The sequence below is a fragment of the Pseudochaenichthys georgianus genome, chromosome 6, assembly GCF_902827115.2.
Source record: "Pseudochaenichthys georgianus chromosome 6, fPseGeo1.2, whole genome shotgun sequence".
In the NCBI taxonomy this organism is placed as follows: Eukaryota; Metazoa; Chordata; class Actinopteri; order Perciformes; family Channichthyidae; genus Pseudochaenichthys; species Pseudochaenichthys georgianus.
In genome coordinates, this window is record NC_047508.1 from 9,264,253 (window position 1) to 9,284,780 (window position 20,528).

Below are 20,528 nucleotides of genomic sequence, written 5' to 3' on the forward strand. Positions count from 1 at the left end.
ACACACACGCACGCACGCACGCACACACACACACACACACACACACACACACACACACACACACACACACACGGAACCTGGTTTTCTTGGCTTTTACTTCTGTAGACGTTTCCCCATTCAACAAATGTATTCGCAAATCAAGTCATAAAGAATAACATATGAAAGTGAATGTTTATTAGACAACACTTTAAAATAGGGTATTTCTTATTTTTCTTCTTCTTCGGTTCACCTCTTTTAAATGTTGTGAGGGCTAACATGCATTTTGACATATTTCTCAATTTCATTATGCATATCGTTTCACACCTTTGAAAGGGGAACTACTTTGAGCCAGAGCTGCGTTTCACTGGGAACAACATTTGTGTTACAAAAGGTTATTTACACCGGAAGCGCAGGACTGCGTTGACAACTCGCCGACTGGTTGTCATTTGCCGCTAAAAATACGTTTTGTAGCCCAGTCAACGTGCTTATCTGGCCTACATTTTAACTTTAAATATGTATGTGAATTAATATCTGTCTCTTAGCAAATGTACATGTGTATTTAAGTTTCGCTATGCACTGACACATTACACATGACAGGATGTTGGTTTGCTACAGCAGCAGCTCGGAGGAGGAAAGTGAGGACGCAGTACCGACTGATGAAAACAACAGTTGTTCTCGAAAGTGTCAAGAGGAAGAGGATGGTAACAACGGTGGCCCAGCGAGGAAGAAACACAAAATTGAGCAACAGGCTCCTAAATCAAGGTGTGTGTTTGTCAATGTGTCGGTCTGCAGAACTGAAATAAGTTATCAGATATTTTACTTGAGTAAAACTAGCAGTGCTATAGTGTAAAAAAGTTAGTACAAATGGAAGTCTTGCATTCAAAATGCTACTCGGGTAAAAGCACAAAAGTATTAGCATATGCTTAACGTAGCAACAGTTATAGCACTCATTATGTAGTGTGTCGCCCATTTCAGAACCATAGCTATTTTATATAAATTGTATTATAAATATTGATGCAGTTATTTAAGGAAGGGTTTAATTGAGTATATTTACATGTATATAGTTCTAGGTAGCTCAACAATATAACATAGTTTATAAATTGATTTATATTTTGTATTACTCATCCTACTCTGGAAAGTAACAGCTGTAATATAAAAGTAGTAAATAAAAAAATGTGCCTACAAAATGTATAATTCAATTTGAAAGTGGCATAATTTACAAATATTGAGACATTTTACCTAGTTACATTCCAACACCACAAGACAGAGAAACATACACCACATATACAGGATGAGGCAGCAAACACATTTTGTAACATATGATCAAAAGTAGGTAATTTATTTAAAAATAAAATATGTATTCAACTTCTTCTCCTGGCCAACCCCTTGAGAATGAACCTATGGTCTCACCGGTGTGTGTTTCATTAGGCTTCCGCTCCCTGGCTGCCTGTTGGCCATGTTTCCAGATGAAGAGGACGCAGAGACTGAAGACAGCTCTCTTCATGGTGGACGCATCCGCTCCTTCAAACATGAGAGAGGCAACTGGGCCAGTTACGTTTATTTACCATGTAAGACCAACACACCATACTGCTGCTGGTAATAATTACTTCATTCTAATTGATTTAACCCACCTTCTCTCTCTCTCTCCTCTGCACATCAGACCATCCTGAGGAGGAGTTCATGGAGTTGTTGGAGGCTCTGCTCTCGTTTGCCAGTGCCCATGGAGCGGTTTGGACCCTGCAGGAGGAGTTCCACCTCAGCCTGTCTCAGACGGTAGTGCTCAGACACCACTGGATCCAACCCTTCACCCAGAGCCTGAAGGCAGGTCTGATGCACTGCAAGAGGTAAGCTCAAATACCCATACAACGAAAGAAACTCCTATTTGATTTGTTCATTTATTTTCTGCATAACACCAGTGTGTTTGCAGAACATATGTACAGGAACACTATGTACAGGAAGCCATTTGTAGGACAAGTATTTCAATTGTGACAAAAAATCCATACATTTTCAGTAATATTACCCATAAAGCCTCCACTGTTAACGTAGAATATAAAAATTGAGAAAATTCTCGATGAAATCAAGAAAATGTTGGCCGCATTTAACAAAAGCAGAAATATATATCAATCTATCCATTTGGGTATAATTCAAGTCTCATTTACTCAGTTCTATGCTCGCTACTTCCCAAAACACATGCATTTGTACTAAAACCTTGTTTTAAATTGTTACGCTTTCACAGTTGCACTACCAGTCTGAAGTTGAATACAACTTTTTTTTGTGAAAATGCATGTGTGAGAGAAGTACTTAGCATACAGTACGACAAGAATAATGAAGAGAGTGCAGGCATAGGTAATCAATGAAACACTATACATATTGGATCTCTGCAGGTAAGGTGAGGAAAACGGTATACAGTATGCAGCAGCAGTATAACTTGCACTGGAGTAAGTGGAATAGAGAACATCGTTGATAAAAGATAGTCAAGTTGCATCAGAATCTGACTCTGGTGGAAATGTGTCCATGCTGTGTTTCTTGTTTCCAGGTTTCTGTGCACAGCAGGGAGACTGAGGGTCTACTGTAACGCTGAGAGGACCAGGTACTAGGGCTGCTAAATTAATCGTATTTTAATCGCAATTATGATTATGGCTTGCAACGATTATGAAAACAACGTAATCGAAATAAAACGATTATTTTTTTATTAATATTGTTACCTTTTTTTTTTTTTAATTAAATTAAAAAAAAATTGTATTGGTTTTTCAGTTGAGTTATACTTGAAGTTCAGGGTAATCAACTGTTAAAAACATACTGTTCAAAAAAAAAATCTCCAATATATTGATGTTTTCAAAGTAAATGGATAATCGTTTTTAATAATCGTGTTATCAATTATTGACCCAAATAATCGAGATTGTGATTTTTGCCATAATCGAGCAGCCCTACCAGGTACAGGCACTGCTTTGAATTATCTCCCTTTCTCACTAATAACATATACTGTATACACGTATAACTACTGTAAGTCACTGGCAAATGAGAAAATGAGCTATAAACAAAAATATATGCGTGTGTGGGTATTATTCAGTCATAGGTCTTTAGGTATATACTATAGTCTTAGGGCTAGCTGATATGCAGACAATCAAATATCACAATTTGTTTTGACCAAATGCTTCCATATGGGTTCAGCAACATTATGGCAGAGTTGATCATTGGTATTTTCACATATTTTTAACACAATGGTATTTTGATAAATATTCATCACTTATTAGGATATAAGGAACAAGTGGTGAAGGCAGATAATAGACAGTCTGGTACATTTAGAAATTCTTATGACTTTACTGTAATGCAGCCCTTAAAACCATGAAAATACAACAATTAAGCCATATTACGATAATTATAATAAAATATCACAATTGTATGAAAGCATTAACTGAAAATTGATGATAATGCAAATAAAAAATGGAAAACCAAACAAATAAAACATATCAAAACCAACAAAATAATAAAAATCTCCAAGAATACTTAGTCTCAGATCTCAGTTTCGATAATATATCAACATTTTACATTACACATTCAGTTTTAACTGTTGCAAAAAAGTTATTGACTTATCTGTCAAGTATACATTTGAATTCTTAATGTGTCTTTGAAAAATATCTTATCACTCTGTGTGTTGTCCCCCGCAGGACGTTTCTAGGGATGGAGGTGTGCGCTGGGCATGTTCAGATAATGGACCTGGTCCATGAAGTGGACAAAACCATGACGGAGTTTCACCTGGACACCTTCTATAAGGTCACTGTCTGAGAGACACATTTTATCCTTTGAAATATATAGCAAGACCAGTTTGTGTGTCACTCTTTAAGTTTGAATTAGTATTTTTTCGTTTAGGGTACTATTAAATAATTACATTTAGATATTGAGCTAATAGGACAGGTGTATTTTTTGCATTAAAACACCCAGTTTGTCCCATATGACTTATTGTAAAAAATAATTACTATTCAATAAATGATTGTAAACCTAACATCCACCCTGGTCTGTTTTGAAGGATCCTTCTTTCCATGTGAGTCTGGCCTGGTGTGCTGGAGACCTGACGGGACAGATGCAGGAGGGGTGCATTCAGGGGATGCAGGTACACTGACCCCACTCTGTTTCTTACATCTTAAATCATTCCAATGTTCCGCCAATATATAAATGCCAACATATAAGGGGGTCATTTAACAGGTGTCTCTATTACATAGATTTTCACAAAGAAAGCACTAATAAGTATATGTGTTATAATTATAAAGCTGTTAAAAAGCATCATTCTTGAGTAATGCATCCATTTCAAAAACGTGTGTTCATGCAAAAGATTTCAAATCTAAAGACAGGGTTCGTACGGTCATTGAAAACCTGGAAAAGTCATGGAAATTCAAAATGCAAATTCCAGGCCCTGGAAAAGTTATGGAAAACAATATTTTTCCCAAAGTTTTGGAAAAGTCATGGAAATGTAACTAAAGTTGCGTCAAATATAATTTACATGTTATCTAATCGTCGAAATAATCTGCAGTCGCGAGCTGTTATGTGCCATCATGACGCGCATGGTGTTATTTTTTAATATATGAAGCGCGAGCTGTGTGCTCGAGTCTTCCTGCCTGTCGGCTGAACTCTGCTGCTCCGGGATGAGGGTCAGCTACATTATCTACGGTGTGTTCGTTAACTGTGCGGAGTCACTGTGGCACAGACTGCACCGCTGGCGAACAGCTGTTAGAACGGGCCGTTCAGGTGTTCAGAGCAGAGCGGCAGAGCGTGATGTGAACTGAAACGTTTTTCTGTCGCAATATCATTTAAGGCAGGGGTACTCAAATACAAATCTTAAAGGTCCAAAATAAACATTTCAAAAAGACAAAGGTCCGTTTATTACGTTCATTCAAACATTTAAACAATTGCAACAAGATTCTTAACACGAGGTTGCAAAAACAAAAATAATCTGTATGCAGCAGTTTTCATTGTTATTGTGTCTGTGCTTGATCCCTCAGAGTCGCAGTGTAAGAGCTCAATCAATCAATCAATCAATGTTTATTTATATAGCCCAATATCACAAATGTTAACCGATAACACTTTGGCTCTGATGCGGCCGTTTCTCTGTCTGCAGTCACCACTCTCTGTACACGAGCAATGTCCCGCCCACAGCGCTATCTGATAGGCTATTATTGAAGTGTCAATCAACACTGAAGATTTTCCGGGCGGGAGCCAGCCATAGAGGCGGGACCTTCTCAGATTACAGGCAGGTGCGAAGAACGCAGACACAGACAGAGGCAAGCAGCAGCGCTGAGCGGCAGAGCCATACATGTGTTTCGAAGGTAAATCAGTTGAAAGCCGAAGTTCAATAAACATCCCAATCCCCTATGCTGAAGTTGCAAAAACAGCACGATCTATTGATCTAATTCTATCAGCTTCCCAGTTACACAGGGACGGGGGAAGTCAGTCAGCGTGCAGCGTCTTGCAGCGGAACTGTGGTGCGGAGGGGGGGCTGCGAGTGAAGCCTCGCAGTTTTTCAGGTTGATATGTGAAGCTCATTAGCTAGCCAACATGTATTTAGCAAATGTTTAGCAAAATATTAGAAGTGAGGCTACTAGTCTAACGTTAGGTCTACTGCAATAGCCTCACTTTTAATAGTTTGCAAAACATTAGCTAGCATAGTGTTTTGCAGTTGCTAGCAGTTTATTGGGATTTTATGCTAGACAGACAGGCATTGGTTTGATATAATAAATTAAGCATTATTGTTAGTTAAGCATGTCAGCCTGCTGCCCCACTTCTTGTCTCTCTAACTCATTGCAGATGGCTGCACTAAAGAAAAGGGCACAGAGAGGAAACCAGTTGTAAGATGTTTTAAAAGTTCATTAAACATAATATAGGCTATGCTTAAATGCATTTCAAAGAAGTTGTGTTGGAGTTTGTGTTATTCTACATTTTGACACCAAGATTTTCTGATTTTACTGCAAATGTATATCGGTTCCAAATATCGGTTATCGGTCTCCTTGATTACTAATAATCCGTATCGGTATCGGCCTTGAAAAAGCCATATCGGTCGATCCCTAATATAGACACCAAAAAGAAAGACATTTGGGGAAGCTGGGTTAATCGGAACATGAGAGTACACAGGTATAGACAGAGAGAAGGAAGAAGTAAGATGTCCCCCGACAAACTAAGCCTATATCAGCAAAACTAGGGGCTGAATCTAATCAGCCCGAACTATAAGCTTTATCAAAAAGGAAGGTCTTAAGCGCACTCTTAAAAACGGATAGGGTGTCTGCCGCCCGAACACAAACTGGAAGCTGATTCCACAAATGTGGAGCTTGATAAGAAAAGGCTCTGGCTCCCATTGTACTTTTAGAGATTCTAGGAACAACCAACAACCCTGCATTCTTGGAACGCAATGCCCTAGTAGGACAGTAGGGTATAATGAGTTCTTTAAGGTAAGATGGTGCCTGCCCATTAAGGGCTTTGTAGGCGAGAAGAAGAATTTTAAATTCCTCCTCCTATAGGGAGCCAGTGTAAGGCAGCCAGAACAGGAGTAATTTGGTCCCTTTTCCTAACTCTGGTTAGTACACGAGCCGCAGCATTTTGAATCAGCTGAAGCGACTTGACTGACTTCTTGGTACTCCCTGATAATAAAGAGTTACAATAATCCAGCCTAGAAGTAACAAATGCATGGACTAGTTTCTCTGCATCGTTTTGAGGCAAGATATGCCTGATTTTTGCAATGTTACGTAGATGGAAGTAGGCGGTCCTTGAAATTGATTTTATGTGGGCGTTAAAGGATAAATCCTGATCAAATATAACACCAAGATTCCTTATAGTCTCACTGGAGGCCAAATTAATGCCATCCATAGTTAGTATATCTTTAGATAATTTGTTTCGTAGATTCTTCGGGCCAAGTACAATAACTTCAGTTTTGGTCGTGTTTAACATCAAAAAGTTTAAGGTCATCCACGTTTTTAAGTCCTTAAGGCAGTCTTGAATTTTATTTAGATGATTAATTTCATCAGGCTTGATTGATAAATATAGTTGAGTATCATCCGCATAACAATGAAAGTTTACAAAATAATTCCTTATAATATTGCCTAACGGAAGCATATATAATGTGAACAAAATAGGTCCGAGCACTGAGCCCTGTGGCACTCCATGGCTAACTTTGGTTTGCGTGGAAGATTCATCGTTAACACGTACAAACTGAGAGCGTTCAGATAGATAGGACCTAAACCAGCCTAAAGCAGTTCCCTGTATGCCAACTAAGTGCTCTAGTCTTTGCAATAGGATATCATGGTCGATAGTATCAAATGCAGCACTGAGATCGAGCAAAACAAGAATAGAGACAAGTCCCTTGTCTGAGGCTATTAGAATATCATTTGTGACTTTAACCAGAGCTGTCTCTGTGCTATGATGTGTTCTAAAGCCAGACTGAAAATCTTCAAATAAATCATTGTTTTTTAAGTAATCACACAACTGTTTTGCGACTGCTTTCTCAAGAATTTTTGAGAGGAACAGAAGATTAGAAATAGGTCTATAGTTGGCTAAAACCTCTGGATCGAGGTTGTGCTTTTTAAGAAGCGGTTTTATCACTGCTACTTTGAATGATTGTGGAACATAGCCTGATAATAAAGACATATTCATAATATTTAATAAAGAAGTGCTAATTAATGGAAAAACTTCCTTCAACAGCTTAGTTGGAATTGGGTCTAACATGCACGTTGATGGTTTAGAAGAGAGAATCATTGAATGTAATTGTTCAAGGTTAATGGCTGAAAAGCATTCTAGTTTACTCTCTAGTGTAATATTAGAACTTACGTTTCCGGGAGCTGTTGATAACACTATACTGGTCAAAGGCAAGAGGTCATTAATTTTGTTTCTAAGAGTAACAATTTTATCGTTAAAAAAGCACATAAAATCATTACTACTGAGTGCTATGGGAATAGAAGGCTCAGTGGAGCTGTGGCTCTCTGTCAGCCTGGCTACAGTGCTGAAAAGAAATCTTGCATTATTCTTATTCTCATCTATTAATGAAGAGTAGTAGGCTGCTCTCGCTTTGCGCAGTGCTTTCTTATATTCATTGAGAGTAATATGCCAAATTAAACGAGATTCTTCAAGTTTAGTGGAACGCCATATCCTTTCAAGTTGTCTAGACTTTTGCTTTATTTTGCGGGTTTCTGCATTATGCCATGGAGCTAATCTATGTTTTATTTTCTTCTTTTTCAAAGGAGCAACAGAGTCTAATTGTATTCGCAGCGCATCTGTAGCACTATCAACAACATGATCAATTTGGGGTGGTGTACATTTTGTATAAGTTTCCTCCCCTACATGCAGACATGCTATCGAGTTAAGTATTGGTGGAATCTCTTCCTTAAATGTGGCTATAGCACTAACAGATAGGTTTCTGCTGCAAGAGCTTTTGACTAATGCTTTGTAGTCTCGTAATAGTACTAAAAAAGTTACTAAGAAATGGTCGGATAAAGCAGGATTATGCGGTTCGACTAATAGTTGCTCAATTTCAATACCATAAGTCAGAACAAGGTCGAGAGTGTGATTATAGCAGTGGGTTGGTTTATTTACACTCTGACAGAAACCAACAGAATCTAATATAGAGTTAAATGCAACAGTAAGGCTATTTTTATCATCGTCAACATGAATATTAAAGTCACCTACGATAATTACTTTGTCTGTTTTAAGAACCAAAGTTGATAAAAACTCAGAGAATTCTGATAAGAATTCTGAATAAGGACCTGGTGCACGATACACTGTAACAAGTAAGATTGGCTGCAAAGTCTTCCAGGTCGGATGCGTAAGACTAAAAACGAGGCTTTCAAAGGAGGTATAATTTAATTTTGGTTTAGTATTGATAAGTAAACTTGAGTCAAAGATTGCTGCAACTCCACCTCCTCGGCCCGTGCCTCGAGCAATATGAGTGTTGATATGGCTGGGTGGAGTGGCCTCATTTATGCTGACATATTCTTCATGTCTCAACCAAGTTTCAGTGAGACAGCATATATCAATATTATAATCTGATATTAAATCATTTACCAATATTGCTTTAGATTCTAGAGATCTTATGTTTAAGAGACCACATTTAATCTTCCTGTTTTGTTGCACTGTAGTAGTTGTTACATTTACTTTTATTAGGTTATTATGTATGACACCTCTATTAGGTTTTACCTTAAATTGTCCTTGGGCAGACACACACACCGCTAATATTGGGTATATTATTGGGTTCGGGATTCCTATGGATGACTGCCTAGGAGAGAGCGCAGAGAAGCGTGTAAGACTGCGACTCCGCCTCCTGGTCTCAACTCCAGTTTGTCATGGATTAAGTCCACAAAGCCCTGAAATGTTTGCCGAAATGAGATCTGCACCTTCCAAAGTAGGATGAATGCCGTCTCTCTTAATCAGACCAGGTTTTCCCCAGAAGGCTGTCCAATTATTTACGAAGCCCACATTGTTTGCTGGGCACCACCAAGACAACCAGCGCTGAAATGATGACATGCGGCTATACATGTCATCATTGATCAGATTGGGGAGGGGACCAGAGAAGATTACGGTGTCCGACATTGTTTTAGCATAACTACACACCGACTCCACATTAAGTTTGGTGCATTCTGATTGAGCTGCACAGTTATGAATAAAGGCAGCTGCACTCTTTTTCATTCAGCATTCCCATTATTGCTTTATAAATGTCTTGCCCCCTTGTGTGTCCACTGAGGTTCGTCAGGCCCAACACATCTTCAACAAACTCCCCCTTTGCCTCATCATAAAAACTCACAAACACCAGCAACTGAGCATTGTCAGTGGTGTCAGTGGACTCACCCACAGCTAAGGAAATGCACTGTGCATTTTGTATTCCATCACAAAGCTGATTAATCAAAACACCAGCCAGTATTTATGTTCTTCTGGTTGCTGTGGAATCTGAGAGGGGGATTTGCTTGATTTGACCTGTTATTTCCTCTTTTTGTTTGCCTTCAACATGGTCTCCATCACTTCAGTCATGCATTCTTTTATACTTCAGTTATGATCCAGTGGAAAGTCCTTACCTGCTGGCCTAGTTAAATCAAAGTGGTTACTTTTTTTTGGCTGGGCAGTGTAGTTTTACACACAGTCTTATTTGACTTTCTCAGGACTTAAAACTGTTTTTTGGGGGTAGACCCCCTCAAAGAAAAAAATATATTTACACACGTAAGGTCATCATCTTAACAGTGTTGTATGCTCATCCGTGAGCAGAGCATCAAGTTGACGTGTATTACAGCTGAATGCGGCGATTACCATTTTGTTCAGCAAAACGCCTCACAAACGTATTAAGATCAACAGCTTTAGTGCGTTTTGATTCAATGCTGAGTGCAGCCACACTGACAGTCTCTTCTTTGTCAGTGTAGACCGCAAATACCTCATTCCTTCAGTGCTTGGGTCCGAATGCTTCTCGTTTTGCGCCGTCCCGTTCAAATGAAATCGCCGCCAATCATATGTCCACGCTCGCGCCAGGACCGGGGGAGGGGTTACATGACGTGCATCTTGTGCTGCATTCACTTGCACTCGGACATTAGAGACTAGGCTTGTTTGAGACAAGCAAGACCTGCGCAGACCTGCGCAGTTGCGATCAACGTCTTGCTAGTGCGTTGCATGATGGTTAGTCATTTTGTCCGACTTGCTCTGGAGGCTCGCCCACATGAGACTTTGAAATCTCGCGGGGCAAAGACGCCCGCAGCCTTGAGAGCGAGGCGAGGCGAGTTGGCGCAGTTCCTCTCCACGGGCTGCGGAAGCGAAATGCTTGATGGGAAACGGCGCGCTGGTATCTCGAGCTGAGCGCTCATTGGTGGTTTTTACCACGTGCTGCTGATGAAACTCTCCAATTGGCTGGCAAAAGTTTGTTGTGGTTTTGTGTCAGTTTTACGTCGCCACATCCATTCCCATTTTTCATCATTGTTCCACAATGTTTATCATCATGAAATTAATATCTATATATTTTATACTATACTGCTTACCGTTTTCATACTTTATATATCTTAGCATATTCATACACACTGTTCATACTGCTCACAGGCTGATATCTAGTGTATTCATACCCCTCACTGTTTATTCATCATTCAATTCATGCTATATGTTATTCTGTAGATTGTGTACATTACTTTTCACTTCACTGCTTGTTGCACCTGGTTAGAAGCTAAACTGCATTTCGTTCTCTCAGTACCTGTAATATGTGCAATAACAATAAAGTTTAATCTAATCTTGAGCAGGAACAAATGTATTTACTTAGTACATATCTGATATTAACGATTAAACACATTTGTGCATTCTTTATAAATGCAAACCGAGTCAAGCCGACTCCGGATGTGGCGGTATGCACCTTAAAGTTGTTTGCAATCCGCCAAAAAACCGAGAGAAGAAGAAGAACAATGCGAAGAAGAAGAATATGAAGAAGAAGAAGCCGACTCGGAGCTGTCCGACTTCAGGCGAGCTTTTTGACACCTCCCCCGGCTGCGATCGGCTACTCGTCTACTTTCGAGGCGAGCCGCAATGTGTCTCAAACAAGCCTACTTTCTCTCATAAATGTCTGATGAGCGCTGTTTGCAGTCTATGGACATAGCAGATCATTTTGACTTGTTGCGTTGTGGCGATGTCTCGCAGATAACACAGATAATACATATGCAAAGTATAATTTGCTCAGAGTCCAGAGACAGTTGTGGTTTGTTCCGGATCCGGACCGGAGTCCGTACTTTGAGGATGCCTGATCACTGTGGCACAGACTGAGCCGCTGGTTAACAGCTGTTAAGGCCCTGACACACCAAGCAGTCACCAGAGGACTAGCCGACGCTGAAGTCGGCTGTTGCCTGGCCGTGTTCTCCTGCGTTTTGGCCATGTGTCGCACGGGAACACACCGCACCGACTTCAGTGCGTGAGTGGCAATAACTCTCCTTACCAGCAGGCGGCGGTAGTGTGTATTCGTCATTCAAAAGAGGCAACAACCGGAAGACAGAGAAGAAGAAGAGTATATTTTCTCCGTAATATCATACAGAGCTGGCCTCTCCTGGATCAAGGTGATGAGCAGGTCTTCGTTTGCATCATTCCAGATCGCCATGATGAGATGAAAATGAATAGCAGTCTGTGTGTGCCTTCTTAAATCGTTTGTTTACGTCCCTCACTTCCGCTTCGCTTCTCATGCACTGATTTGCTAGCTGAACAGCCAATCAGAGTGATTATTTGGTTATTTGGTTTTGTTTCCTGTTCTGAAGAGCAGCTCCTCGCAGTCCAACTGCAGCACGAAAGGTCCTTCTTCATGGTTATCAACCAGACTCTAACAGGAAGAAAGGCAGACATTGATTAGCATTGACATTTAGTTAAAATTCCTGTTAGTGAGTCAAAGTCAAGTACTCTTACTACCCAAAGTTAGTCAGTAGTGTTCAGCACAATTCACATGTAGACTATTGTATGATTTGTTGGTGTTATCTAAGGCTTACATTACACCTAGACTCTACCTAGACAAGAGGTCAACTGTTAGTAGTTCAGACCTTTTTTATATCGCTTAACAGAATATTGGCTGATATTGACCACACTGGTAGAACAAAATAAATCGGTAAATAATGCCTTTTGGCTCAGTCAGTTTGATTACCTGTGTTCAAGTTACTTTAGGCCTACATTTTTATTTTTTATTGTTTATTTGGCAGGGACAATGCACAGCAATGAACACTTAAAACATTCAAATGTGTCAAGCGTAACTACGGAAGAGGATTAGGGCCACATGAATATTTTTTCCAAAAAAAATATTCATGTGGCCCTAATCCTCTTCCGTAGTAACAGTGCCAGATTTAGCTTTGAGCTAATTTCCATCCGCAGTCCCTCACATAAAACATTTAAGAAAATTACATTTTACAAACATAGCAAAAACAAAATACATGATATAAAAAGTGCAAAAGAGCAAGAGCAGCATACACAAGTATTTATGACATGGTGATACAATGTAGCAGCAACGACATATAAAGTGCAAGAGAAGATACAAGAGATGCATAAAGTGCAAGAGGAGATACCCCTGTGTTAAAGTGCATTTAGCGGTGATTACACGTCTGTTTGTTTCTCAACCATTCTTTGAGTTGACCTTTGAAGCTATTGAGAGTGGGACAATCCGTATCTCAGTTGGGAGGCTATTTCACAATGAGCTGCCTTTAACGGAGAGGACATTTTGTCCAAAAGTGGTCCGTCTACGGTGGACTTCGCAGTCTCCTCTGATTTCTGTCCTAGTGCAGCGTCCAGTGTGTTTTCTGTGGATGAATTCCCCTAAGGGAGGGGGGGGCAGTCCATGTAAACATTTATTAAAAAAACACATACTTTTAAAAGACTTAAAATTGGCAAAACATAAGTTTACTATCATAAAATGTCAACCGCAAATGGAGTACTTCTTGTACAATTTAGAAGATTACTTCTTTAAAGGTGGGGTAGGTAAGTTTGAGAAACCAGCTCGAGATAGGCCCTGACACACCAAGCAGTCACCAGAGGACTAGCCGACGCTGAAGTCGGCTGTTGCCTGGCCGTGTTCTCCTGCGTTTTGGCCATGTGTCGCACGGGAACACACCGCACCGACTTCAGTGCATGAGTGGCAATAACTCTCCTTACCAGCAGGCGGCGGTAGTGTGTATTCGTCATTCTGCAGGTCTCCCTTGAAAAAGAGATCTATGATCTCAATGGGACCAATCTGAATAAATAAAGGTTTGAAATGAAATGAAATGAAATTCAAAAGAGGCAACAACCGGAAGACAGAGAAGAAGAAGAGTATCTTTTCTCCGTAATATCACACAGAGCTGGCCTCTCCTGGATCAAGGTGATGAGCAGGTCTTCGTTTGCATCATTCCAGATCGCCATGATGAGATGAAAATGAATAGCAGTCTGTGTGTGCCTTCTTAAATCGTTTGTTTACGTCCCTCACTTCCGCTTCGCTTCTCATGCACTGATTTGCTAGCTGAACAGCCAATCAGAGTGATTATTTGGTCCGACTGCCAGACCCGATGCATGGCCGATTCAACATGTTGAATCGGCCATGCATCGGGTCTGGCAGTCCAAATAAGGCGTGTCACGGTCGACGGTGCGGGACACACCAACCTGACTACGGCGCCGCGAATGCCCGACAGCCTCTGACGTACCTCTGAACTGTAGTGGAGTAGAAGTACACCATGTACCTCTGAACTGTAGTGGAGTAGAAGTACACCATGTACCTCTGAACTGTAGTGGAGTAGAAGTACACCATGTACCTCTGAACTGTAGTGAGTAGAAGTACACAATGTACCTCTGAACTGTGGTGGAGTAGAAGTACACCATGTACCTCTGAACTGTAGTGAGTAGAAGTACACCATGTACCTCTGAACTGTAGTGAGTAGAAGTACACAATGTACCTCTGAACTGTATTGGAGTAGAAGTACACAATGTACCTCTGAACTGTATTGGAGTAGAAGTACACAATGCACCTCTGAACTGTAGAGGAGTAGAAGTACACCATGTACCTCTGAACTGTAGAGGAGTAGAAGTACACCATGTACCTCTGAACTGTAGTGGAGTAGAAGTACACCATGTACCTCTGAACTTTAGTGGAGTAGAAGTACACAATGTACCTCTGAACTGTATTGGAGTAGAAGTACACAATGCACCTCTGAACTGTAGAGGAGTAGAAGTACACCATGTACCTCTGAACTGTATTGGAGTAGAAGTACACAATGTACCTCTGAACTGTATTGGAGTAGAAGTAGACAATGCACCTCTGAACTGTAGAGGAGTAGAAGTACACAATGTACCTCTGAGCTGTATTGGAGTAGAAGTACACCATGTACCTCTGAACTGTAGTGAGTAGAAGTACACCATGTACCTCTGAACTATAGAGGAGTTGAAGTACACCATGTACCTCTGAACTGTAGAGGAGTAGAAGTACAAAGTATCAAAACATTGAAATACTTAAATAAAGTACAAGTATCTCAAAACTGTACCCCCGTATAGTACTTGTTGAGTTTATGAACATAGTTACTTTACACCAGTGGCTATACAGATAGAAAGACTAAGCCTTGCACAGAGGCATGACAATACATTTTCAAAATGCTCAACAGTGCTGCCAGAATTCTAAACTGACTGCTACACAATTAAAATAAATGCTTTTATATATTTCTATGAGATGTGACTCTTTGGCGTTTCTGTTATTACCTGCTGCTTTAGTTGTTCTGACTGCTAACATTCTGTTATTCCTCATTTTAAAGCCGATATTCCGTGGGGTCGGGGGGCTCGGATCCTTGTCACCTTTTTCATACCTGATGACTTTGCCTCCCTGACTGCAGTTGCTGCAGCGTGTAGAAGCTAGTAAGCCTACTATTTGACTTGTTTTAGATAGGCACTACATGTTTCATATGCAGACCTTATTTTCCTGTTCCATGTTCAAATAAACCATTTTCAGTGGTCGTTTTGTTTTGGTCATGGAAAATGAGGTAAAGGTCATGGAGAAGTCATGGAACAGTCATTGGTGAAAAAGTGTATGAACCCTGTGTAGAGACCCTCTTGGGTTGGGTCACGATGGAAAGAAACGTGATCAACAGGACCCTACGGAGCTCTTTAATCTGCTGTTGTATCACTATAATATTTCTAATGGGAACTTATTACGAGTACAGAATACATTTACAGTGACCTTTTGTACCTTTGGGCAGTTTTATGATATGAATTGAATGTGGTACTGTAATGTTATATTCCTACAGAGTTATTTCCAATAGTAGTAGTACTACTAAAGTAGATTTGGTTTTTCTACTATGTATATATTGATTGAGGCATCTCTTTAGTTTTGGCACTCAGTAGCCATGCTATCCTCTTTTATACAATATTTTACGTACATATTTATCTAAATGTTAATTGTTTTGTTTTATAATAAGGGTTGATGTGGACTTAAAGTTCTCAAACGTTGGAAGAAGAACCCAGATCCTTTTATGTTCCCTGAAAGGTAGGGTAGGTAATTTTGGAGACAGGCAGGTAGACATCCAGTTACTTTAGCCGGGCCGGCTCAGATGATTGGTTGTGCTTTTTACAGCGCTACGGCTTCCACAGATGACGTGTTTTTATGGATTTGTTGTCAAAGCACTTAAGATATTCATTGTTATCGGGATGTTAAAGGAATGGTCCACTCATTAGATAATTAATCAAAACTTCAGTATTTAGTGAAACGTTATGTTTAAACCATACCCTGAAGAAATCAGCGATATTCCCCGGTAAATAATGATTTTATAGCTCTTTTTTATCAAGACCTGTATATTCCGTCTGGCCGCCGCCATGTTTGCCATTTTCAGTAGTCACGTGATGGTCGTGACGTCATCCATGCGTTCACTTTGTCAACACACGGAAACATGGTGGAGTATTTCAGTTCGGACTCGTCAGCAGAGGAACCAGTTTTGACCAATGTGAAGAGATTGGATGGGGGAATTCAGCCATACATATCAGTATGACAATACGACACCCTCTGTCCGTAGACCCTCACATCGTACAAGGAAGAACTTCCGAAGAAAACCCACAGTTTAAAGGGAACATGGGAGAAACCTCAGGGAGAGCAACAGAGGAGGGATCCCTCTCCCAGGACGGACAGACGTGCAATAGATGCCGTGTGTAAATTGAAAAGATAATACATCTGCAACATAGGTAGTCCAAATGTTTGGAAATGCATGTGTGTATAATGGGAAGATGATATAAGATACTATATGTATGCATGTAGTACCACCCTTGCTAGCGATTCCCTCTCTAGTTTAGCATACTCAGCTTCGTTGTCCCTGGCCATAGAATCACGATTTTATGGGGCCGGAAAAAACTGGGGTAAAATACACACTAGCCGGTACTACGCTATATGGAAAGGCCACCAAAAACTGTCCTGGCCTGGACGTTAAAACGGGACTAGCTGCTGCAATGGAAATGCGCTATAACATACCTTATTCTTACTCCGAGCACTACTTCTGCTCCTCCGTCGCTTCACACTTGCAGAGGGTGATTTCTCAACTGGCCGAACTGGTGTCCTGGTCGGTGATGACAACAGAAAGACCGATGGTACTGCATCTCCATTGAGTAATGGTTGTTCTTTAAATCCCATGTTATGTTTGATCATACTCTCAGAGTAGTCGTCCGGAAATGTGAAATGTTCGCTGCATACATGAGCCTGTGAATCTCTCGGTTCGGGCCGGCCACATTCCGCTAGCCACTGCCTCTGAATGTACTTCTTATGCTTACCTTTTGGCAACAGATGGAACCGAGCATTCCGTGGATTGTTCCTATCCGAATTATGGCAATATTTCGCAATACAGTGAGGCATATTTGAATAGAGAAACTACAGTAAATAACATGGAGATCAACGTGTCTTCGAAAACCAAACGCATGGTTTACGTCACGTCCGGAAAATGGCGGCGCCCACAGTGTTGATGTTATTTCGGTATATAATCAGTTTAAAATCACTGATAATGTCATCGGATTAAAAAAAAAAAAAAAGAGAGACTGGCAGAGACTGGTCTGTTTTATCGGATGATAATTTTTAAAAAATGAGTGTCATGAGCATACCATTCCTTTAAGAGCATTCCATGGAATATAACAAAAAGTGCCCTGACACACCAACCCGATTTTGGGAGTCAGAGGCCGTCAGAGGCTGTCGGGCATTCGCGGCGCCGTAGTCAGGTTGGTGTGTCCCGCACCGTCGACCGTGACACGCCTTATTTGGACTGCCAGACCCGATGCATGGCCGATTCAACATGTTGAATCGGCCATGCATCGGGTCTGGCAGTCGGACCAAATAATCACTCTGATTGGCTGTTCAGCTAGCAAATCAGTGCATGAGAAGCGAAGCGGAAGTGAGGGACGTAAACAAACGATTTAAGAAGGCACACACAGACTGCTATTCATTTTCATCTCATCATGGCGATCTGGAATGATGCAAACGAAGACCTGCTCATCACCTTGATCCAGGAGAGGCCAGCTCTGTGTGATATTACGGAGAAAAGATACTCTTCTTCTTCTCTGTCTTCCGGTTGTTGCCTCTTTTGAATTTCATTTCATTTCATTTCAAACCTTTATTTATTCAGATTGGTCCCATTGAGATCATAGATCTCTTTTTCAAGGGAGACCTGCAGAATGACGAATACACACTACCGCCGCCTGCTGGTAAGGAGAGTTATTGCCACTCATGCACTGAAGTCGGTGCGGTGTGTTCCCGTGCGACACATGGCCAAAACGCAGGAGAACACGGCCAGGCAACAGCCGACTTCAGCGTCGGCTAGTCCTCTGGTGACTGCTTGGTGTGTCAGGGCCTATCTCGAGCTGGTTTCTCAAACTTACCTACCCCACCTTTAAAGAAGTAATCTTCTAAATTGTACAAGAAGTACTCCATTTGCGGTTGACATTTTATGATAGTAAACTTATGTTTTGCCAATTTTAAGTCTTTTAAAAGTATGTGTTTTTTTAATAAATGTTTACATGGACTGCCCCCCCCTCCCTTAGGGGAATTCATCCACAGAAAACACACTGGACGCTGCACTAGGACAGAAATCAGAGGAGACTGCGAAGTCCACCGTAGACGGACCACTTTTGGACAAAATGTCCTCTCCGTTAAAGGCAGCTCATTGTGAAATAGCCTCCCAACTGAGATACGGATTGTCCCACTCTCAATAGCTTCAAAGGTCAACTCAAAGAATGGTTGAGAAACAAACAGACGTGTAATCACCGCTAAATGCACTTTAACACAGGGGTATCTCCTCTTGCACTTTATGCATCTCTTGTATCTTCTCTTGCACTTTATATGTCGTTGCTGCTACATTGTATCACCATGTCATAAATACTTGTGTATGCTGCTCTTGCTCTTTTGCACTTTTTATATCATGTATTTTGTTTTTGCTATGTTTGTAAAATGTAATTTTCTTAAATGTTTTATGTGAGGGACTGCGGATGGAAATTAGCTCAAAGCTAAATCTGGCACTGTTACTACGGAAGAGGATTAGGGCCACATGAATATTTTTTTTGGAAAAAATATTCATGTGGCCCTAATCCTCTTCCGTAGTTACGCTTGACACATTTGAATGTTTTAAGTGTTCATTGCTGTGCATTGTCCCTGCCAAATAAACAATAAAAAATAAAAATGTAGGCCTAAAGTAACTTGAACACAGGTAATCAAACTGACTGAGCCAAAAGGCATTATTTACCGATTTATTTTGTTCTACCAGTGTGGTCAATATCAGCCAATATTCTGTTAAGCGATATAAAAAAGGTCTGAACTACTAACAGTTGACCTCTTGTCTAGGTAGAGTCTAGGTGTAATGTAAGCCTTAGATAACACCAACAAATCATACAATAGTCTACATGTGAATTGTGCTGAACACTACTGACTAACTTTGGGTAGTAAGAGTACTTGACTTTGACTCACTAACAGGAATTTTAACTAAATGTCAATGCTAATCAATGTCTGCCTTTCTTCCTGTTAGAGTCTGGTTGATAACCATGAAGAAGGACCTTTCGTGCTGCAGTTGGACTGCGAGGAGCTGCTCTTCAGAACAGGAAACAAAACCTTCCGCATCCCTCTGAAGCCCTGAAAGCGGATACATGAAAACCTTGAAGTCCTAAGATTGACAGCGGTTTTCTTCTGACACACTACAGAGCTGGAACACTTAAACCCTCTTAGTATTGACACTGCTGGCAGATATGTGGCAGGTCCAAACAACGACAATCAAGGCTCCCTAGAGTGGTGCAGTGGTGATGTTTTTTTGTAGGCTCTTTATTGACACCACTCCAAGCATAAATGAAATCTGCAGAAGTAAAAAGCAGTAGTTAGGCTATAAAGGAGCTACATCACCGTCGCCACCGCTAAGCTCAAGGCGGCCTATGTTCAGCATAATGACAGTCAGTTGTCTTTTTTTTTAGTCTCTTTTTAGCAACCGCTGTTTTTATGAAGTTTTGGATATTCAGGAATAGTGTAATTATTATTATTAAAATGTGACAATCTCAGCTTGATAACCACAGACCTTTTTCAGGCATCTCACCAAAAACATGTTCAAAGAAACATTACGTTTGAGACAAGGGAACTTTAAGTGCTAAAATGCGTACTGATTTACGGGTTTTGAGACTCATCGCTGCACCATTCTATGGCATAAGAATATACATTGTTTTAAAAAGATGTATATAAATAAAGTTGCTACTGGTTTCTACTTCTTTGCACATGGGATGCTAATGCTACGAGATGTGATAAGTATGGACGCCCGTTTGCGCCACAGAAAAGAAAAAAAAGTATCCAGTAATTCATAATAATGAGTAAGTCATAATTATGTGAAAGTAAGTCATGAGATAGTAAGCCGAAATAATTAGATGGTGAGTGATAATGAGATAGTGAGTCATAACAGTTTTTAAACAGGCTTCCATAGATCAGGGTCCAGAAAGGTGAATGTCACGGACATGTTTTTCCGAGAATCATGACGCATGTGTGAGAAGCCTCACATTCAAAGGGTGGAAAGCCACAATGAAGGGAAGTTGTGGACTTTATCAGTATTGAAACCTCAATAGTGGTTCCCAAACAG

At 40.5% G+C, this 20,528-nt stretch overlaps 1 protein-coding gene across 3 annotated transcripts; it reads left to right on the forward strand.

Moving 5' to 3' along the window:
• Positions 1-366: 366 nt before the first annotated feature.
• usb1 (U6 snRNA biogenesis 1) lies at positions 367-19,962 on the forward strand. 3 transcript variants are annotated; one of them, XM_034084921.2, is made up of 8 exons: positions 367-494; positions 577-741; positions 1,408-1,547; positions 1,640-1,823; positions 2,516-2,569; positions 3,648-3,753; positions 4,007-4,090; positions 19,443-19,962. In XM_034084921.2, coding segments are annotated over exons 1-8 (843 nt in total). In that variant the 5' UTR covers positions 367-492; the 3' UTR covers positions 19,551-19,962. The 3 variants fall into 3 exon arrangements, with proteins under 3 accessions (XP_033940812.1, XP_033940814.1, XP_033940813.1); XM_034084923.2 differs by having other exon boundaries at positions 595-741; XM_034084922.2 differs by having other exon boundaries at positions 367-741.
• Positions 19,963-20,528: the final 566 nt, after the last annotated feature.

Coding starts and splice junctions, on each gene's coding strand:
- usb1 (XM_034084921.2), top strand. Junction 1,548..1,639: donor CAGTTACGTTTATTTACCAT/GTAAGACCAACA, acceptor TCTGCACATCAG/ACCATCCTGAGGAGGAGTTC. Junction 2,570..3,647: donor TGTAACGCTGAGAGGACCAG/GTACTAGGGCTG, acceptor TGTCCCCCGCAG/GACGTTTCTAGGGATGGAGG.